Consider the following 19812-nt stretch of genomic DNA (forward strand, 5'->3'; position numbering starts at 1 on the left):
TGAATGTACCGAGTTTGAAAAAATCGAGGAAGTTGTAATGCGTGTAAAACTGTTTAATTACCGTTCCTGCATTCATACGAAGGCTATTTTTTGTGTTAATTAATTTTAAAAGTACGCTTTTCCTATTTTCGTACATTTTTTCGTGAAAAGGATACGACTAATTAGTAACGTTAAAATTTTGTCAACAAATTTAACAAATTCGTTTAAATGCAGAGGCGTACTTCAATGAAGCGAGCACAAGCGAACGATTACGTAGGTGTGAATTTGAAAGTTACGGTAAAAGAGGTGACTTTTAACATTTAGACTACTAATCGCGGTGCTATTGTTGCTTTTTCTCTTGTAATTGTTACGTTATCGTTCCGTTTTAAAAACTTTGAAGAAGTGAATCAAGTAGTCGTAATTAGTATTAAGAATTAGTCGTGTTATTACAGTACCGCTGACCTTCTTTTCTCCCATAACTGTACTCCCAACTGTTTACTAACCACGTTAGTACCCTAGTGGTACCACTGGCTACTTCTCTCAAAAAGCAGCAAATCGTGACCTTGTTAGTCCCTGATTCCTCGTTCCATAAAGTGCCAATTTCAATCAATAACATCAAACGAACTCGAGCTTTGAAGTCTGTAACAAAGTAAAATCAATGCCGGTTCTTCAGTTTCTCTGTCTGCTGGTGTTTAAATAATTCAATTTTCCCGCAATGAATGAATCACAAACGCTGACCGCCAGATTAACACGTTAATAACCTTACACTTGCTGGTTTAATTACTGGTGAATTATTACCCACATTGCCATCCGCGGGCCAAAATCAATAATTAATTAAAACCGTACCCCTTTGAATTTTTCCCATGTCCGAAACAGGTGACACAGAAAATTGTGTCTTGAAATGCGAAAAGTTGTTGCGTGACTTTTCCGATCGATTTTCCGTTTCAAAAGCAACACACTTTTTCAGACCATGATACCGTACCAGATGACCGTGATGAATATTGTAAAGTTGCGGTATCTAAACATGCTCCAAAAGGATGATTTTATGGGATTTGTATTCATAACCGCACACAATTTTTATGGATGTTGTGATTACCAGCGGCCGCTGCGGCCATTCATTAGCCAAAATAGGGCAATACAGGGTCGGACCGCCGCAGGGCCGCAGGCCCACACGCCTTCGGCAAAACGGGAAAAAGGTCTTCGCTTTGTGTAAACGTCATACACAATACAGCAATAAAAAATATAACACTGGAGCCAGCGTCACGGCTTTGTAACTTCCCCGGCGCGTTGTTAAAATGGTTATTGTACTCTATTTCACCAGGTTACACGCGAAAGTCGTAAACGCTGCATCCGCTAGATTTTGATACATCTTTTACTCATTATATAACTTTTTGGTCCAAAATATGCTAAAATAAGAATACCACGGGGTGTTCAGCCAAACGTCGTTTGAGTTGGTTTGGTATTGTGGCCGACCGCAGAGCCCGTAACGACAGGTTGACCTGGCCGATGTGTCACACGACACACCGTGGAATTCCGCCTTAAGACGATTAGCATTTTATGGCTGGCGCATAAATGCTAGTGCGTAGGTAACATTTATACGCGAAATATTTTCTAAACTGAAGCGAATAAACTATAGCCGGGCGAGAATCAGAGAGAGACAGCATGATAAGAAAATTGTATCACCGAGTGTGTCCACATCGGGTCAGTCCGCCCCTGGGTCAATAGCGGGACTCCTCTGTTCGAAACAAAAAACTGATTAGTCTGAAATTAAAACAAAGGCTATTACCATAACTGGACGGATAATTCCGGCGTCCCACAAGAGTGACTGCTGGAAAGAAAAGCATTGTTCCAGCAGGTGTAGTGTGTTGTGAAATACGCTCGTAATAAACCACTATCTTGGAAAAAAATGAGTTTCAACCGTCGTAAATTAATTGTAACGAAATGAAAGGGTATTACAGTTTCGTAAAGCTAAAAACCGCAAACCCGAGTTTGGAAATAATGGAAGATACATTGCGTCAAGTTTACAGTTATCATAGTCGACTTTTATCTCTATAGCATCATATTGACGCAAAGAGCAGAGAAAGTAGCTGCCTCAATTAAATTCAGCTTTGGTGCCGTTATTAATTATCGAAATTTAAATATTTATAGTTTTTCTGAAGCAACACTGCTTTATCTTTTGTTCGTTCATTCGAGCGAACAAGATTAAAATGTTATTCATTCAACAACAAAGACTCCATCGCTGTATATACGCAATACATTTAGACCAATATAATTTCATTCAGAATTTTTTAATAGCAGCATCACAAAATTACATTTTTTATCGCTGAAAAGCGTGAAAGTTCTTTAATATTCGCTTGTAGGACAAAGAAAGTTTTTATCTTCGATTTATTTTCACTTTTTTTCTCGGAGTTCACGTATCACCAAGATTTTGCAGAGTTGTTACATCATATTTGCAAGTTGTATTAAACTGGAGCTACTTTATTAGTGCAAGGTCACGCAATTTATTTTATGAAAGGAAAATCTACAACATTGCCAATTTAATTATTATTAAAATAAAACAGCGTGCTGGATATATAACTTTTACTTAGTCTAAACAGTGGAATGCTGTTTATATTAAAAAAAAAAAACAACAACATCTGTGCCGCGTAAAAAATTCGAAACTTCAATCCATATTTTCCAGAACGAGCTCAGGTGGTTGAAGTAAACGTATTTAAACATGAATCATCACAGCAAAATAATCGAATTCTTAGCTGGCATGTGGTATACTTGTCTTCGTTATCGGTTATCGCATGTTTTTGAACAATTAAACGTTCAATTAAAGAAAAGTAGAAGTACGGCTCGATTGTGTTGTGCTTGTGTGACTCTCTAATTGACGCAGTTTCTATTTTGTTACTAATTTGCAACTTCAAGAGTCGCCGAAATGAGTAAGTACGATTCAAAATATTTGCTCCACACGAATCGGGAGTCGCACAGGTGTATCACGTGTCAGTTTGAAAACATACACACAATACGTGTAGTTTCGGCTTGTTTACAGAGGCTCTTTAACGATATATTAAACAAACAAGATATCCAATTCACGTAATAAATTTGAGAAATCTGTGTATCCTGCGACGTAATTAGTGTAAACACTACACACATTATTACTTCACGTTGTTTTTATAGAAACAAAAATAGCTACTGTATTACTTTCGATGTAGGTTATTCACTGCAAACAACAGGGCACACAGTTTGAAAAATCCTGTGTCTCGTAACTTGGTCGTGTGTATTAAACTTACCTTTGACTAGCCGTGAAAATTCTGTTGAGGTTCAGGGAGTTTGAATTTGCGCCCAAACCTGTTTCTTTTCAACATACTTTACGATCATATTTTATGGATATGAAGAGCCCAAAAAGTGGTAAGTTGGCGACTGTAATATATTTTGTGTACGTGTAGTGGTTTATACATTACGTGCATTGGAACGACTGCATTACATATATGTACATGAAATTATGGTCGATTAATCTGCATCAAAAGTAGTAAAGTTAATAGTGTACGATAAAAAGGTAAAAATAATAGAGAAGTTTCAGGATGTGGAATAGAATGAGTCAAGAATGGTTAGATGCAGCATGTGGAAAGGTGAAGGTTGGCGAGCCGAATCTTCGGCAAAAGCTTAATTACTGTTAATTCAAACGAATGATCACATATTCGTTTTGTATTTAACTTTATTTCCACACGCTGCACTCTGTATATTTACTTCATTTTACGCTGTTGTGATTCTACAAAGAGTAATTAAAGATTTCCAGCAGTCCGGATTTTCATTTATCCGAAGGGTAGAGAACTATTTGGAGTAAACATTTGGAGTGATTTAACTGTGTAGGAAGCCGTATGCAAAATTCGGCCTCTTTTACACAGCAGGAGATCTATTTGTCTACTAGTAGACTAATACATTGTTAAAGAAGTTTTTCATCGGTAACCTCGTTATAATAAATCGATTTAATGTGTATTCCTTCGGTCGTTGTTCAATAAATCTTGAGGACCATAAAGGAGTAAAAAATTCCCATTAATCTAAAATTCAGCCGAGCTAGCGAAATTTCCATCGGCATCTAGAGAATTTAAGGATTCGTCGACACGACAACGTAAAATACAAAATTTTCAACAGAGCGATCGATAGCTAAAGCATAATCGGATATTTTCCGTGTAAATAACGGAGGTTGTGGAATCGCATAATCAGTAGCGCAGACAGGCGAACCGAATTACGGAGCAAATAAAAATTAAAATGCCTGTCAATGTTTTTTTGTTAGCAAACAGGATTTTAAGCGAACGAGCGGCTTCGCCTCTGCCTCAATGGGTAATTTTTTAAAAGCTCTTTATTTACTCGTGAGAAAGTATTTCCGAGCGAGAAACAATTTCCAATTTCGCGAAGCGACGTGCAAAAAATATTTTTGGCCAGGTTATAAATCGAATTGCGCCAGTAAATTGGTTTCAAAGTTGAGGCAAACAATAATCTTCTCTCGCAAGAAATTATTTCGAAGAAGTGGATTTAAGGGAGCTTAGGCGAGAAATTATCATTTAGAACAGGTCTCTTCGATCGAAAGTAATTTCATTAGGACAATTGCGGATTTGAGCCCGTGAGACAAGAATGCACTAGTTAGCAACACGGCTTTAAACTCGTCATTTTTTCTGGTATTTACGGCACAAGGTGATGTTTCATTTAATAATAGATTCAAATTCGCTGCAACTACTAACATTTGAAAAATTTTTGAGGGCTGCCAGATCACCAGCACCTGTCGACTGATTTCATCATTTGTTTCATACTCGACTGGAAGTGACTAATTTTAAACACCGGCAAATATAACTTAATGGCTTTTCACCACCATCACTTCATTACAGAAATTCAATTTTGGATGGAACCTACTTGCGCGGCATTTCCAATCCACGCATGCGCAAAATTCGAATCATAACTACCAGCCTGAAAAAAAAAGGCATTGTGAAGCCTGACGCACAACTTCCGACACGCTTCTCGCAACCTGAAACCAAGCAACTCGATCATCTCGATACTCGACTAACTCTGAATCGCGGACGACCGACACAACTACTGACAACTTAAACCAAACTAAAACTTAAAACTTAAACCTAAAACCACCTTAACAGAATAGTGAACGAAGAACTGTATCTAGTACTAGATAGTACCAGTACTGGTAAGTCGCTGTTCGTTGTTGTGACCGCGCGAAAACTAGTCAAAAACAGAAACAAAGCACCCAAGTCACTAAAAAACCGAGCGAAGCGAGCTTCCTTTCAATTACGACAAAAAAACATATTGTTGATTACTCAAACGATGCGCGAAACGCACTTTTTTTTTTCTTTTAACCTTGAGTTCTCGAATCTCTGAGTACGTTTCTTCAGCTGCGTTCACGAAAAATATCTTGCCGTAGATCACAAAAAGGGCGTGCGAACCGTTGTGACGCAAAATTACTCTTGCGCCATTTTTTTTAGCCCCGGGCTCCGTTCTTTTTGCAACGCGTTTCTGTATTTAAGATGAATTCACGAAAACTGTCATGTTGTTGATCACTGAAGGGCTTACAAACGATTGCGACGCAAAATTATCTTTGTGGTTTTTTTTTTTAATTTTTTTTTTATTTTAGCCCTGGGCTCCGCTTTCCCTCTTGACGCGTTTGTGTGTTTGAGATGACCTCACGAAAAATGTCATGTTGTAGAATGTAGATCTCTAAAAGCTCGTACAAACCTTTGTCAGCCACAATTACACAGCGCATTTTTTGTTTTTTTACATTTTGACCCTGGGCAAATCGCCTTTGTCTGTTTCAAAATTTTTTTATTTTAACCCCAACGTGTTGTGTTTCAGATATGCTCATGATATCAAAATTGACGCTCGACTGATGCCCAAGCGAGTCCGTCAGTTATAATGACGGGTACAGCTCCGGGTGCCACCAGCAATGGTGGAAGCGACGCTTCCACCAGCCATTGCAAGGGTCATCGACGGCAGGAGTCCATGTACGCAATGACAGGACTTTACTCTGAAAGTGTTCCCGAAGACAATGGTACAGCGGATACGAAATGTTCGACGACATTTTGTCATGACACCGTTATAAAATGTCACAGTCGTAACCCATCGGCCGGTTTTGATAGGTTCTTTCGTCATTCTGTTATTTCGTATTTTTAATAGCGTTGTGGTTTGCAGGGACAAAGCTGCACATGCCACGACATACTCAGACCCACCACCTGTGATATTAAGGGATACAAAAGAATGCGGAATCCTTAAGTGCCGACCCTCCTTCATTCAAAAATATGCAGGAATTAAGGTATAGGTCGAAGGAGAAAAGGTTTTTGCTACAGTTTTTCTTTTCAGTGTTTTGTTTTTCTTTTATCATTCCTCGTTACTTTGCAACAAGCGTTAAGCTCCGGATATATCAATTCTGTGATAACAACCATTGAAAAGCGTTTTGAGATTCCATCGAGTCTTTCAGGATTAATTGCGTCGTCGTACGAAATGGGTAATGTGATAACCGTAATATTTGTTAGTTATTTGGGGAGTCGGCGCCATATCCCGGTGTGGATCGGCGTAGGTGCCGTGATTATGGGTGTTGGGTCTCTGATTTTCATGGTACCGCACTTTATCGGTGACGAGAACGTCGGTGAGGTGGTAATAAACAATACAGACGAAAATATGTGTCGCGTTATATCAGTTCACGAAGAAGATATGGGCCTGGGACGGCTGTCCTCTGGTTTGTCGTCACCACCTCTAGCCCCTAATAACCTCAGGGGTGACAACTGCATTCAGGGTTCTCCTTCAACGACTGGACCAGTATTGTTATTCGTACTTGCACAATTGTTATTAGGCTGTGGAGGTTCGCCATTATTCACATTGGGAACAACTTACGTTGATGATCATGTACGACCAGAGAGTTCTTCTATTTATATCGGTAAGTATCGCTTTGCCATCTTGCTAGATCTAAATGTCAAAGTTCACTCATAAATAATAATCACGCTGCAGGTTCAGTATTATTGATCTTAGAACTTAATGAAACTTTTATTGATTCACCTGCAACTCATGTTCTCTACCTCACAAATTACTTCTTGCTTATGGACCCTGTGACCTTGCTACTAATTTTCTCATTTATTTTCACCAGACAATCCTAAAACTGTCTACTGTCACATCTCATAACCACTCCTCATATGACATTTACTGCTTCATATTCAAGGCTACGCGAAGGGTCACACTTTCGGTTCAAACACCGCCAAGACTAAATGGCGTGAACACTGTCCCGTTAATGTTAATCCTCGCATTACCATTATGGAAATTACACGTAACAAAATCATTCTTCTTGACTCATTACGTGCAACGAGAAGTGCACAGAAGGGTGACTCAACCAAAAAACTTTCTATATCAGTTTTACGTCGTGACAGATCGTCGCACACGAACACGACAGGGACACCCTGACCAATCAAGCAGAAATTTCGCTCAGAAAAATTCACCTCCGGAATAACCGACGACATCTTTACGCACCTTCCGTACAAGTCGGGTCGAACTACAAACTTACGACCCGTGCATTTCCACCTCTGGGACATAAAAAAGTTAGAAAAAATCCGCACTCGATACCCCACACGCACGGTGCTTTAGTGCCGCCGAACGTGTTAGACAGAGATAGTTATACCGGGCTTTAGTGAATATATAAATTCTAAAACATGTATTTTTCACAAATGGTCAGACCTGCCGTGATTTTTTGATTCATCAACAGAATTTAAATCTCGAATGAGTGTCAAAATTTTCGGGACGCGTTTTTGGCACCACACGTACGAGGGTTTATTGCACGATCCGGCCAGCGGGAGACACAATTTCTACCAATATATGAAACTTTGAACAGTCTGACTAATCATAAATTGCGATCTCACAGGCAAAATGCACTTTGAAATTATTTTTTCTAGGCTGTATGTACAGTATGGCTGCGTTCGGTCCCGTGCTCGGGTTCTTACTGGGCGCATATTTGCTGTCTTTCCACATGGATTCTTTCTCCAAAATTATATCAATAGGTAACAATTTAGTGTGAGCGTCACCATTTGTTAATCAATGCTTGCAGATGCTGGTGACAGCAGATGGGTGGGGATGTGGTGGGGTGGATTTTTATTAGGAGGTCTTCTTCTAATTTTCGTGTCAATTCCCTTCTTCTCTTTTCCTAAAGTTCTTACGCACGAAAAAGAGAAAATTCGTTTAACTGAAAAAGCTGCTGCTGCTGGAAGTAGTACTGCTGCTGCTACTACCACTACCAATACTAATCAACACGCAACAGCGCCTATGACTAAAAATGATTCAGGGTATGGCAAAGACATTAAAGGTTTGTTCGTGGAAAAGTGTTAGGCACTCTTGACGTTGTGTTTTTCTTTTAGATATTCCTCGTTCAATGTGGCGTCTTGCTTGTAATCCTATTTATATAGTTACATGTCTAGGAGCATGTATGGAATTAATAATTGTATCAGGGTTCGTGGTGTTTTTACCAAAGTATCTAGAAACACAATTTAGTTTAGGTAAAAGTCAAGCGAGTGTATTCACAGGTAATAGAGACTTTCCTAAAATGTACCTTACTGATTCCACGGCTTTAAAGGATCCATCGCAATTCCTGGTGCATGCATTGGTATCTTCATGGGCGGCTGTATTTTAAAAAGAATGGAGCTGCGTCCCAAGGGTGCCGTTCAGTTCGTTCTTATCTCCAATATAATATGTTTAATTTGTTACGTTTTGTTGTTTTTCCTGGGTTGTGATAATTTGAAAATGGCCGGAACCACTATTCCTTACTTTAACAGCACCCACGCTGAACCTTTCCAAGTGAATTTGACGTCGTCGTGCAACTTTGGATGTGAATGTAGCATGAACGATGTAGAACCAGTATGTGGCAACAACGGTTTAACTTATTTTAGCCCTTGTCATGCCGGCTGCACATCAACATTAAGATCTGATTATACCAATTGTGCCTGTAAGTAGATCCGTCAAGTGAAAATCAATGTAGCCATGTCGAACGTTACAGGTATTCACGGAAATATGAGCCTGAGTGGAACAACTTCGTCCGTAAATCTTGCTGCTAGAACTAATAGTGAATACGCTGAAGTCACTGTTGTTCCTGTTGCAACTGCTGGTCCTTGCAATTCATCTTGTCATACGATATATCCATTTTTGATACTTCTATTCTTTATGACGTTTATAGTGGCTATAACGCAGATGCCATTACTTATGATAGTTTTAAGGTAAGTAGATTCTCCAGTACAGACGACAAAACGAACTCTGATCTTTGCAGATCTGTAAATGAAGAAGAGCGTTCGTTTGCCTTAGGGATGCAGTTTGTGATATTTCGGTTATTTGGTTATATACCGGCTCCAATTCTGTTTGGTAACTTGATTGACTCAACTTGTTTACTCTGGAAGAGTACCTGTGGCTCTAAAGGGGGCCGATGCCTCCTGTATGACATCGAGCAATTCCGCTATAGATATGTAGGACTTTGTGCAGGCATTAAAATTCTGGCTCTAGGTATATTCATGGTGGACTGGTGGTTGGTACGACGTCGCAAGCACCTGGACGAAGCTGGCGGCATAACAACAAATGAAATCGTGGGGTCAATTATAAGCCTAGATAAGTGTAAGTATAGCGACAGGAAAGTCTCACTTTTATTAATTTGTGGTCAGTGTTTGAGGAAAAACCCGAATCCGGTCATAGGAGGAATTTAAGCTCCGTGTCCACTTATTCATGTCCAACGTCACCTAAACACGATGAAAATGGTTCTGCTGGCGTTACCACAAAAACTGAAATACTTTCTAATGTGGTAAGCCCGACCGATGTAAATATTTCCGAGGAAGATGTCAAGTCTCCAGGTGAAGATGAACAACGCACTAGCTTGGAAAGGCGACACTCATAGACTTATTTTAAGTAACTTATAAATGCACTTACATCTTTAGTGATTCCTGCCTTAAAGACGTATAGGTTTTTAAAATTTGCTATGGATTTTACCGCGTATGACGTAGGCGAGCTATATTTTAACTTTCTTTTTTTTTTAGTTTGATTCTTTATTTTTTACGATTTTTATTTATTAATTACTTAATGATTTTAGTTTAATTGAATCTCTTCTACTCAACCCTTACTTCGTTTACCGCGAACTGTGATCTTACTTCCGTGGTAGCTGAGAAAGAGAAAGAGTCAGCCATTGCGGAAACTATCAAAGTTCGGATGTTAGTTTAGGAGACGTGTGTTTCTCTTTGTGATCTCTCGGTCAATTTAACATTAACTGTATAAAATGTTTTTATTTTTATGACATTTCGTACATAATTTATGAACGACATTCCAATGAATAAGTTGCTAGGTCTAGATCTATTGTGTACTTATTACACTTAGTTTTAATTTACGTATTAAATATTGCAATAAAACAGTGCCACATTATTGAAATTTATGTATTTAAATAACTACTAATCGATTGCCCATAAGGTAATTATCAACACACATGTAGAATTTGTTTAAATTCAATTAACTCATAGAGGCCTATATTATATATTTATTAGTGCAATATATCTTAAATAAATTTAAAGCACATCTGTGGTTTTTGATACTTTGTTGATAGTAATTGAACAAAACAAAATCTACAATGCTCAATTCTTTTCGGTTATCGAACTTTTGTCATTTGTTGTAATCGACCCTTTAAATGGAACAATCATTCTCCGTTAATAATTAATCAAAGAAATTTATTTTTACTCTACTAACAGAATTATTTTACTATTTAAAGGGTTCATCGCTTCAGAAATTTGAAAAGTCCATAAATTCTATTTTGTCACGCTGTATCCATTTTTAATACAATCTAAAACAACAGTTTTTGTTTTATTTCACAATATTGTTACTCATTTTCATCAATCACTCTATCTAGGCTTCTTAGTCTAACACGCCTTCTCTACTCTGTAACCCATTTCATTTAATGTGTAAGCGATCAAATCAAAATTCCTAGACCTTAGATATAAGTACGTATGCGCATGAAGCTAAGTCACGCATGCGTATCATACTTCTCAGCACACTTCAGGAACACTATGCATGAATTTGCTTAAAAAATTTAACATCGACAATCAGCGAAATCGGCACAAATCCATTAAAACATATCCAATGTAACGAGTAGTCGAAAAACTTACGTTCAACTTAGAATTTTGTGCAACTGCTGAGAAGTAAGTAATCTCTTCTGCTGTAAGTTTATTTTGTCCTCGAATCTGTAAAAGTTTATTATTAAAAGTTGTTGTTGACATGTTTGTTTTTAATTCCATCACTGTCGGAACTTGTGAACTTTGATGATAAAGCACGTGTCTTGGTGACACCTAAATGTCGCTGGTGTGGAAACATCTAATTATAGAACAGGCCACATATGGTGCAACGAGCACAAAGTAAAAATAGTTGTAAACATGGTCGCTGAAAAGTGTTTGATTTGCTGTCGAACTACGCAACGTTGCACCATTTCATAAAATCTTGTTCAATCCGTACGAAGGGTTGCCTAACCCGAGGATGAGTAATTGTAATTCGGCGAATTCGACGCGGTCGATACGCTACTTGCTACGCAGACTGTACGACAAATTTAGCCCCCGGAGTAAACAAAGACGGCGTTATGGCAATTGTAAAGAAGAACAAGGTATGATTACCGTGACGTCACAGCGACTTTGTCGTCATGTCGTCGGGAGTGGGGGTAGCTCTGACGTCAGTCGAAATTGCCCGAGAACCATCTTGCCCAGCCTATTAAAAGGTTTCTAACTAGTTTTGTGCAAACCGCTTTTGTGCCGTGATTATCGTTCTATCCACACTTCGTGGATTTCAAAAAATTAACCAGTCAACCCTATTTTCAATGTGTATGGCTATTGTGGTGAGTAAAAAATTATGCTTTAGGAATGAGGCCGCGTCGATGTGCCCTAACCAATAAGTCAAAAAAATAAGTATTTTCTAAATTTTTGGCAAGTTGGTTTTTCGGGTCCGTAGACACGGTGGGGCATGTGGTTGTTTTTTTTTCTCGAAAATTGGGAGGTTTCTTTTACGGGAAATTAAAACGGAAATTGGCACGTTTTTAACGGAGAGCCAAAATTTAGGGAATTTTGTGCTGATATAACCAATAAATGTTTCACATTTGCATGGATATTATCGCTCTTATATTACATTTTACGCATTCAAAGGTCACTAATGATTACAGAAAGCGGCACTTTACAGAGTTTGGTATCAACTTAAATGTACAATATGTATACAAGTGATCAGTCATAATTAGGGAAAATCACTGCAATAGTTGGTAGTTTACGGTGAGCGTGAATTTTAATTTTAAGAATTCATATTAATTGTAAATGCTTTCACAATGTCAAGTATCGCGTTTCACCTATTTTCAGGTTTAAAACAATCCGAGTTTAATTTTCCTTCGATAGTCGTGATATCCGAGCTCAAAGATATCCTATACACATATACATATTTCGATCTATATGTAAACCACGTGCTCGCCTGGAGACGAACACCCAATTAAATTTCCTCAAATTTAATCAAAACAGTCTCTCAGCATCCACACGAGCTCTCGACCGTCCTAATCCAAATTAAAAAAATTTCTTAAATGCTGGGATTTATCGATCCTTCCTTATCTCGGGACTATGGACGGTTAATTCTTGGAGTATCCGATCTCAAGATCCCGCATTTTTGCATGATGGAAGCACAAAGCACGACTTGAAATTCAATTAAGTGAAAGTCCGTTCAATACATTTTAGCACACGTACGAATATTCCATACACCTGCGTGTTTCAATTATATTCGAAATACGTCTGTTCAGAAAGGTCGTCGAAATATGGCCGTGCCAGACGCAGGGTTCAAAACCCTTCGGTTCAAAACCCAGGAGTCCCAACCCCCGTCTGGACAAGATTCGGTAGTGTGGGAACTCAGTTTGAAATTCCAATATACCGTCCTTCTCGCTCGCATATCAGCTGATGCATGATAGAGTAGTACACATGGCCCAGATTCGGCGGAAGTACGGTATTAGAATAAGTGGAGCTCGGTGAAATGGGACACCTTTTGTCAAAATATCATTGGGCGCAAATTGCACAAATTTTGGTAATGACCCGCTTTCTAAACCTTCAGACCGACGATAGCGGAACTTGTACAGATAAGCAAATGCACTGTAAGTTACGACAAGAACAACATCTTTGTTATTTAGGGACAAAACCTAATCCGACAGGTAGAATTCCTACCAGGACTTTTTCTAAAGGAGGGGAGTTACGTCGATTGCAGAAAATCGTTAAGTTCTAGCCATCGACAAAGTGACAACTCGGGGGAACATGGAAACGATTTTCAGTTATATTTTAACTGTAGACTATATAATTCGAATAATCAGCTGTGCACAGTTGAGCATGTTGTTTCGACAAAATTTAACACTTGATTTGTACCATATGATCGAGAAAAAAGTCATGTAGCAACTATTGGAATTTAATGTTAAATAATTGACCAAAAAGTAGCACGGGCTTAAGCTCCATAGAGATCAATGGTAAAATGATGGTAAAATAATATTTATACGGCACTCTTTTAAAATAGTTCCGTGTTGTGTTAAATTTTGACATTTTTAGTACGCAAACAGTTGACGCTTCCGCTTTTAAAATCATTAACACGTTTGAAAAACAACATGAAATAAACAGCAGTTCTTGTGGATCCATTTCCTGTCTTTTTCAGTCTACCGATATCGCTTGTAATGTTTTCGATGTTTTGATTCTTAACAAAGTGAATGATGTAACGTTATATTCTCAGTTTATTGTAAGACTGCACGGTGAAAAGCCATTAGAAAGGAAAAATATATGCGGCCGCATTAAAAATAATGACGCAATAACAGTATTGGAGAAGTCTGATTAACCGAAAATAAAGCTTCCCATGTCTTCTTTTCACGTAAAATACGGAGTCTTTTATTTTCGTACTCAACCCGACATGTAGGTTTTGTTTGAACATTTTTCGAGTATCTGCATTATTCCTTTGCGGAATTGATGTTTTTTTATCACGAATTTTATTTTTATTTATCTCGTCTACAACCAGTATTGTTATTTGCTTTTGTTCGTTGTTTTAAGCCTACAAGCTTTTGAATAAGACCAGACGGTGTGCAGCTATCTCGCTCGGTTAGAATTTCTTAATAATACATCCTTCGAACTCTTTGTCTAAGCCGCCATTTCCTTCCGATCTTTCGTTATTTGAAAAATCGGCGATGCGTTCCAGTGGTCAGAATCGTGGTTAAGCGCGTCAACGAAATTCGACCGAGTTGGCTAAAATTAAATAAAATCCGAATTCTAGTTATTTGCTTTATTCGGCTCCCCCAACGAGATTGCTCGCTAGGCAAGATTCCCGCCGGAATTTTTTGTCGTAGCTGGAGAGTTATGGCCCATTCCAGCAAATCGTTAAGTTATACAGCGAATTCTTCCACCTCCCAATTATGATTAATAAAATGCAGAAATGTCAGTTGAGGGCAGAGTTGACGACCTTTTCCATTATGCGTCCGATTTTACGACCACTCAGTTTTATCCACAACTGATGAAAATATCGGCTACACCTATACACTTTTACGGCCGTAACAAACCTCCCTGCCGTATTTGTATTCCAAGTATCCGATATTTTGACAAGCTCATCAAACTCCCACTCGCCGACTTTTGATTATCGGCAAGGCAATTCCACGAATTCACCCAATATTCGTGAAATTAGAAACTCGGCCGAGTTCTCCCCAAATGAAAAACACTCGACACAAAATATTTTCGCAATAAATCAAGACGGGTATATTTATACATCCGTCGGCGTTGAACGTGCGTTAATTTGTTATTTTTAAGTCGGATTTGTTTTGTTTTTAAACGATATTAGCGTAAAGTGGCGCACAAGAATGATCGTTGAGTGCATTGTTGTCTTGAAAGAGACCGCCTCGGACAATAATGCTACACATTGCTGAGATTTAATTGCAGAGTAGGCGCCCGTTCATCACGTAAATGGACAAAAGTCACATACGACGCTTTTTCCTACGAAAAAGTGACACCGAATCTGAATTCATTGGGTGATTTATGACCGTGTCTTTCTCCAGCGCCAATTAAGAATTAGTTTTTTCAGAACGGTAATAAAACAAACAACAAATCAAGTAATCACTAATCACTCTGCTGAGTAACAGTTATCCTGTGAACACGGTCAACAATACATTAAAAAAATTAACAGAACTGCAAAAACTGTTAGCTACCGTAAGCGTGTTATTCAACGGTGAATACATTAAATTATTTGTACAAGTTTCCAATTTAAACAAGAGTGCACTTCGAGTATTAAATGCAGCAATAGGTATTAATGATACTATTTCATCACAATTAAGAAAATTGTTCAGTAGTTTAAAAACAAAACAAACAAAATACTGTTTATTTATATAATACAATAGTATAAACGCGTACAGCTCATTTATAAGAATGAGAAACATCAAGAGATCAAGGTTTGACCCTTGCGGCTCTCCTGAAGCGGTGGTACAGTTTCAGCTATTTCTGGTAAGAATTTTTTCACGTTGTTGCTGAGCTGAATATCATTATTACCTACTAAAGTTATTATAGTTCATTGTTATCAATGAATTTTCTTCAGATATAACAATATGATTGTTTTAATGTATGCATAACTGTACATATCGTAAATTATATTTTGGCGAGAAAATACCAGGGTGTTTTGATTACAATGTAGAATAAGTGGCGCGCTTCGCTCGCTCCGTATCTACAGACGTCATGTAATAAAATTCGCAGGTCGCTTTATCAATTGCTAGTATCAAACAGACTTTAATTAATGGGTGTAATCTAGGTGGTATCTCTATTTTTGCAGTTTTTATTGTTGGGGATTTCGCGCGCCCACTGGGTGGCTTAAACAAAAGCCGGCGCCCTACTTCGCCCCATTGTTGTAATATTTTTGTTCTTTGGCATTTGGCGTATCCATGACCTAACATTGGAGAATGAGGGCAGAAGTTGAAATAGCAACATTATGTATTTTGCTGTTCGATATTTTGTGTTAGGGTTCAATGACCTTGCACGCAATCTTGCGCACCCTCCAGTCGGGAGTGTGCGCCATTCTAGAAACGAATAAGAAATTTAAAGAGTCATGCAATTATTAATTCCCCTAAAATAAGAATTTGTGTCCCCATTAATGTATTTGCTTCGCTTTTATTATATTTGCTTTAGTCCTGGCGCAATAATCGCCAAGGTTGCACAAATATTTTCGATCCTCCCCGCTTAATTCGTTAACGTATAAATAATAGCAACGTGGACTTTGTCGCCACGATTCTCAGAAAATCTCGGTTTTTGTCTCGGGCAGAGTTCCAATTTCGATAGTCTGCATAGTGTAGTGCATAGTTTTAAGGTCACGCGATTCAATAAAAATCAAAGTGCGGTGGCAGCACTGGCCGGGAAAAATGTCGGGAAAAAAGTAGTTGCCAGGTTGGACGTCCTTGCGGAAACTTGTCCGACTTCCTATACAAAATTAATTTATGCAAATGGAAATCTCGAAGCACTGGGTGTACGAAAATAAACGAATTTACGCTTTGTAATAAATTCGCGCCAAGTCATTAAATTTTGGCGGGGAAGAAGTTTGCAAAACACCTACAACGAAAGCAATTTAAATAATTTAATTGTCGGCGGGAGTCGATCGAGTAAAACTATCGGCGAGGGCAACAACCCGGATATGAACAACAAAAAATCCTAGTCGGGCTAACACTATGTGACGCAAATGAAAGTCTGAAAGTATCCGAAAAAATGTGCGAATTACGGATGAAAAACTCTTACCACAAATTACATTACACAAGTACTCAGATGACGTCACCGAAATGTCGCTTAAATATTTATGGCGCTTCTTGATTTATTTAGATTTCCGTTGTACTTGCTGTGGGTGTTTCTTTAAAAGTATTTCGTGTTGGAGCCGGCTGTCGGATTCTCGGAAAAACTATAAGACGTAATCGAATTTATCAAGCTAGAAAAGGACAGAGCGATATCGCCTCAGTATAATACATAATTTTGTCATTTCGGACGAAATAACAACGCAACGTTGCTCAAAGCAATTGATATAGATATTAAATGCGCTTCCCGTCACGCTACAACTTGCTGCCATTAATTTACCCTTTTAATGGTTGGTTCAAGACTGTGACATACGGCCGCTCGCAATTAAATTGAAAGGACACGTGTACGTATTTCGACCAGTACCTGCAACATTGACCCAATTGAAACTCCGCTTTGTGCTTTGACTAAAACCCGAAAGATTAATTTAGGGTCTGGATAACGTAAAAGCAAATTTACGTCGTTATTTATACAAAACTACTCAAATTCCTAAAACAAAGTTCTCGTCTTTACACACACATGACGGCTTATTGATTTTTTCCGTTATTGGATACTCTCTCTCTATATTATCATTACAATGTAAACAACATCATTATTTTTGACATTTGATACAATTTGCTACCGACAGAGATCCGACGGTCCAAGAAGTACATAATTGAAGGTTTTGTAACCAAGATTACGATTCTCGTTCTTTGAAGCCGTACAACGCAAAGGGAAGCCGCTCGCTGCGCTCGCAACGAATCTAGGTCACCGGTGTTTCTTTCAATCGTTACAACACAACAACGAAACACAATTTTTAGCGAAAAAACAAGTAATTGGGTGGCGTTTTATATGTAACGCCACATTGTTGTTACTCGATTTTAAAGCGGTATTTGAATGTTGCGGTTCTTCGTGTTTTGAACGACTAAGACTTCCGTCACGTGTTTATTGTCAATCCATCTTCGATTTATGTTCAACGTGTTTGTGTTCAAGGCCATGCTGAAATTCAATCACGTGATCATCATGTTTCCACTAGTCAGTCGGGCGTAAGTGCTATAATTTCATTTTTCCACGTAATTTACTATCTGGGTGCAAATTTAGATATTGTTGGCTTAATAAATTTTATTGCAGTACCAGAGTCACGGGGCATGTGATTCACGCTTCACTGTCGTCTCATACGATTCGGTTTTCAGTTTTGAGTAGCAAACTTTTAATGGAGGACGTTTGAAAAGTGTTTTCGAGTAAGTTAAATTGAGTCTTTGGTTGTCTCGTGACTTAGATTTTCTGTACATCGATTACGTCGGTTTTGCAACGACGATAAATCTCCACAATATCTCTATTGTGTTCTCTTAATCACAAAGCAAAAAGAAAACTGGTGGTTACGAGCACAAACTATTGCGGTAAATTATGGCCACAACTGACAACTTTCAAACATCTGCGTTCGTTAGTGCCGTTTGTAATTATTGCAATGAATGCGTGATTTATGTAGGCATGAATATGTAACAGTGTTATCGGCGAATTAGCCGAAACTCACAAATATTTTCCCAAAGTTTAGTGCTTGACTACAGTATGTTCCTAATGTCTCCAGATGGGTTCGAAGATAACGAAATAACATTAAAGTGTGACTCACGATAACTAAAAATATTCCACGTACTGACGACAATTCCACACGTGACGGCGCTCTACTGATTTTCATTTCGGACAAAGCACGTCACAAAAGGTTGTTTTGATTTATTGTATGGGTGATTCCGTGATATATGGTTCGGGAGCTCCGCAGAGGCTCCTATTATGTCTGCGACGATTCATTCCGCGCCGTCTCTATAATTGTTTACTGAAGTCATCCACCAAATCTGTAAAAGTCAGTCTCAACTCCAAAACGTCGGGTCGCTCCTTTGTCGAAAAATGTGCTTTCAGTGGAAATTTTTTCAGGTGGCTGCCTTTGCTCGCACACTGTGATCACAAATGTTACACAAACGCGCTTCAAAGGAGGCTGACAAGTGTTAACGAAAAAATGTTTATACACAAAGAAGGCAATTATAAAATAATAACAAAAAATAAACGAATGCGAGTTAGAAACCGCAAGCTTTATCTTTGTTTGCTTATTGTGTGATGTTACCAACATGTTCACTGCTGAATAAACTGCGTTGTTTGTAATAAAGCTAAATCAAAACAGTAATCTCATCAATATTTTGAGACGTCGCGAATTACTTTGTAATGGTTCCAATTTGCGATTTACAGTTCAATGAACAACGAAATTGCTCTTATTTATAAAAGCAATTACATTCCTTTGATATATTGCTAAATGGCTGAAATAACAAGTGAAAAATTTTATCTCGCTATTGCTCTCACTGATTCTGTTATGAACTTTTTTTTCATTAAGAAATCGACTCAGTCATAAACACTTAAATCAGTTAAGAAATCTCATCAAAACATCACTCCTTACATGATTAATTGGCACGTAAATACCATTGTAACGATATTAATCTGCATGTTATCAACGTACTTATTTTGTTTCGAGAACAGTTTTTGACCAAACTAGAGATTGTGCAACATAAACACATTTTTTACGTCAAAGTCGTAAAACATCTTTATTTCTTACAAGTGCGTTTCTACTGATACCGGCAGGTTTTAAAAGTCAATTGTTACTTAATATAGTTGTGAAAAGTACTATACAATCGGTGCAACTCTTAAAATTAGATAGCTTAGTGAAGTATTGTCATTTCTAAGTATCTTCGTGACCCTAGAAATGTTTAAAAATAAATACTCATGCTGAAATTTATATTCAATTTGATCACGTAACGAAGTGTTGAGAAAATTTTTAAAAACCACGGTAGAGTGTTTAACGCAGATGCTGGCCCTATCTCGTTCTACAGTTAAAATACTCCGGCTGGTGAAAAAATTCTGCCATTAGTATTAAGGAACATTAAAAAATGTGCTTCTCACTCTTGGGGAGAGTGGAGGGAGGGGGCGGAGCCAACCGCGGTGGAGTACAATCGTTGTTTATTAGTCCTTCTGATTTGGT

The 19812-nt window shown here is 38.2% G+C and overlaps 1 protein-coding gene across 2 annotated transcripts in view; it reads left to right on the top strand.

Moving 5' to 3' along the window:
• Positions 1–19812, top strand: part of LOC135141563 (solute carrier organic anion transporter family member 5A1-like) — a 31307-nt gene that overhangs the window by 3935 nt on the left and 7560 nt on the right. The window contains exons 1-11 of one of the 2 annotated variants that reach the window (XM_064072780.1): positions 3998–5155; positions 5818–6101; positions 6154–6274; positions 6322–6895; positions 7899–8003; positions 8051–8305; positions 8358–8522; positions 8573–8941; positions 8993–9209; positions 9260–9597; positions 9645–11159. In XM_064072780.1, coding sequence (XP_063928850.1) covers positions 5878–6101; positions 6154–6274; positions 6322–6895; positions 7899–8003; positions 8051–8305; positions 8358–8522; positions 8573–8941; positions 8993–9209; positions 9260–9597; positions 9645–9874 — 2598 coding nt within the window. In that variant the 5' untranslated portion in view covers positions 3998–5155; positions 5818–5877 and the 3' untranslated portion in view covers positions 9875–11159. Of the gene's footprint in view, positions 1–3997; positions 5156–5817; positions 6102–6153; positions 6275–6321; positions 6896–7898; positions 8004–8050; positions 8306–8357; positions 8523–8572; positions 8942–8992; positions 9210–9259; positions 9598–9644; positions 11160–19812 lie in introns of those variants that run through there. The other variant, XM_064072778.1, reaches the window with a different exon arrangement.

Source organism: Zophobas morio, unplaced genomic scaffold (assembly GCF_036711695.1).
Source record: "Zophobas morio isolate AGI-343-1 ecotype UQ-CSIRO unplaced genomic scaffold, CSIRO_AGI_Zmor_V1 ptg000044l, whole genome shotgun sequence".
NCBI classification, from domain to species: Eukaryota; Metazoa; Arthropoda; class Insecta; order Coleoptera; family Tenebrionidae; genus Zophobas; species Zophobas morio.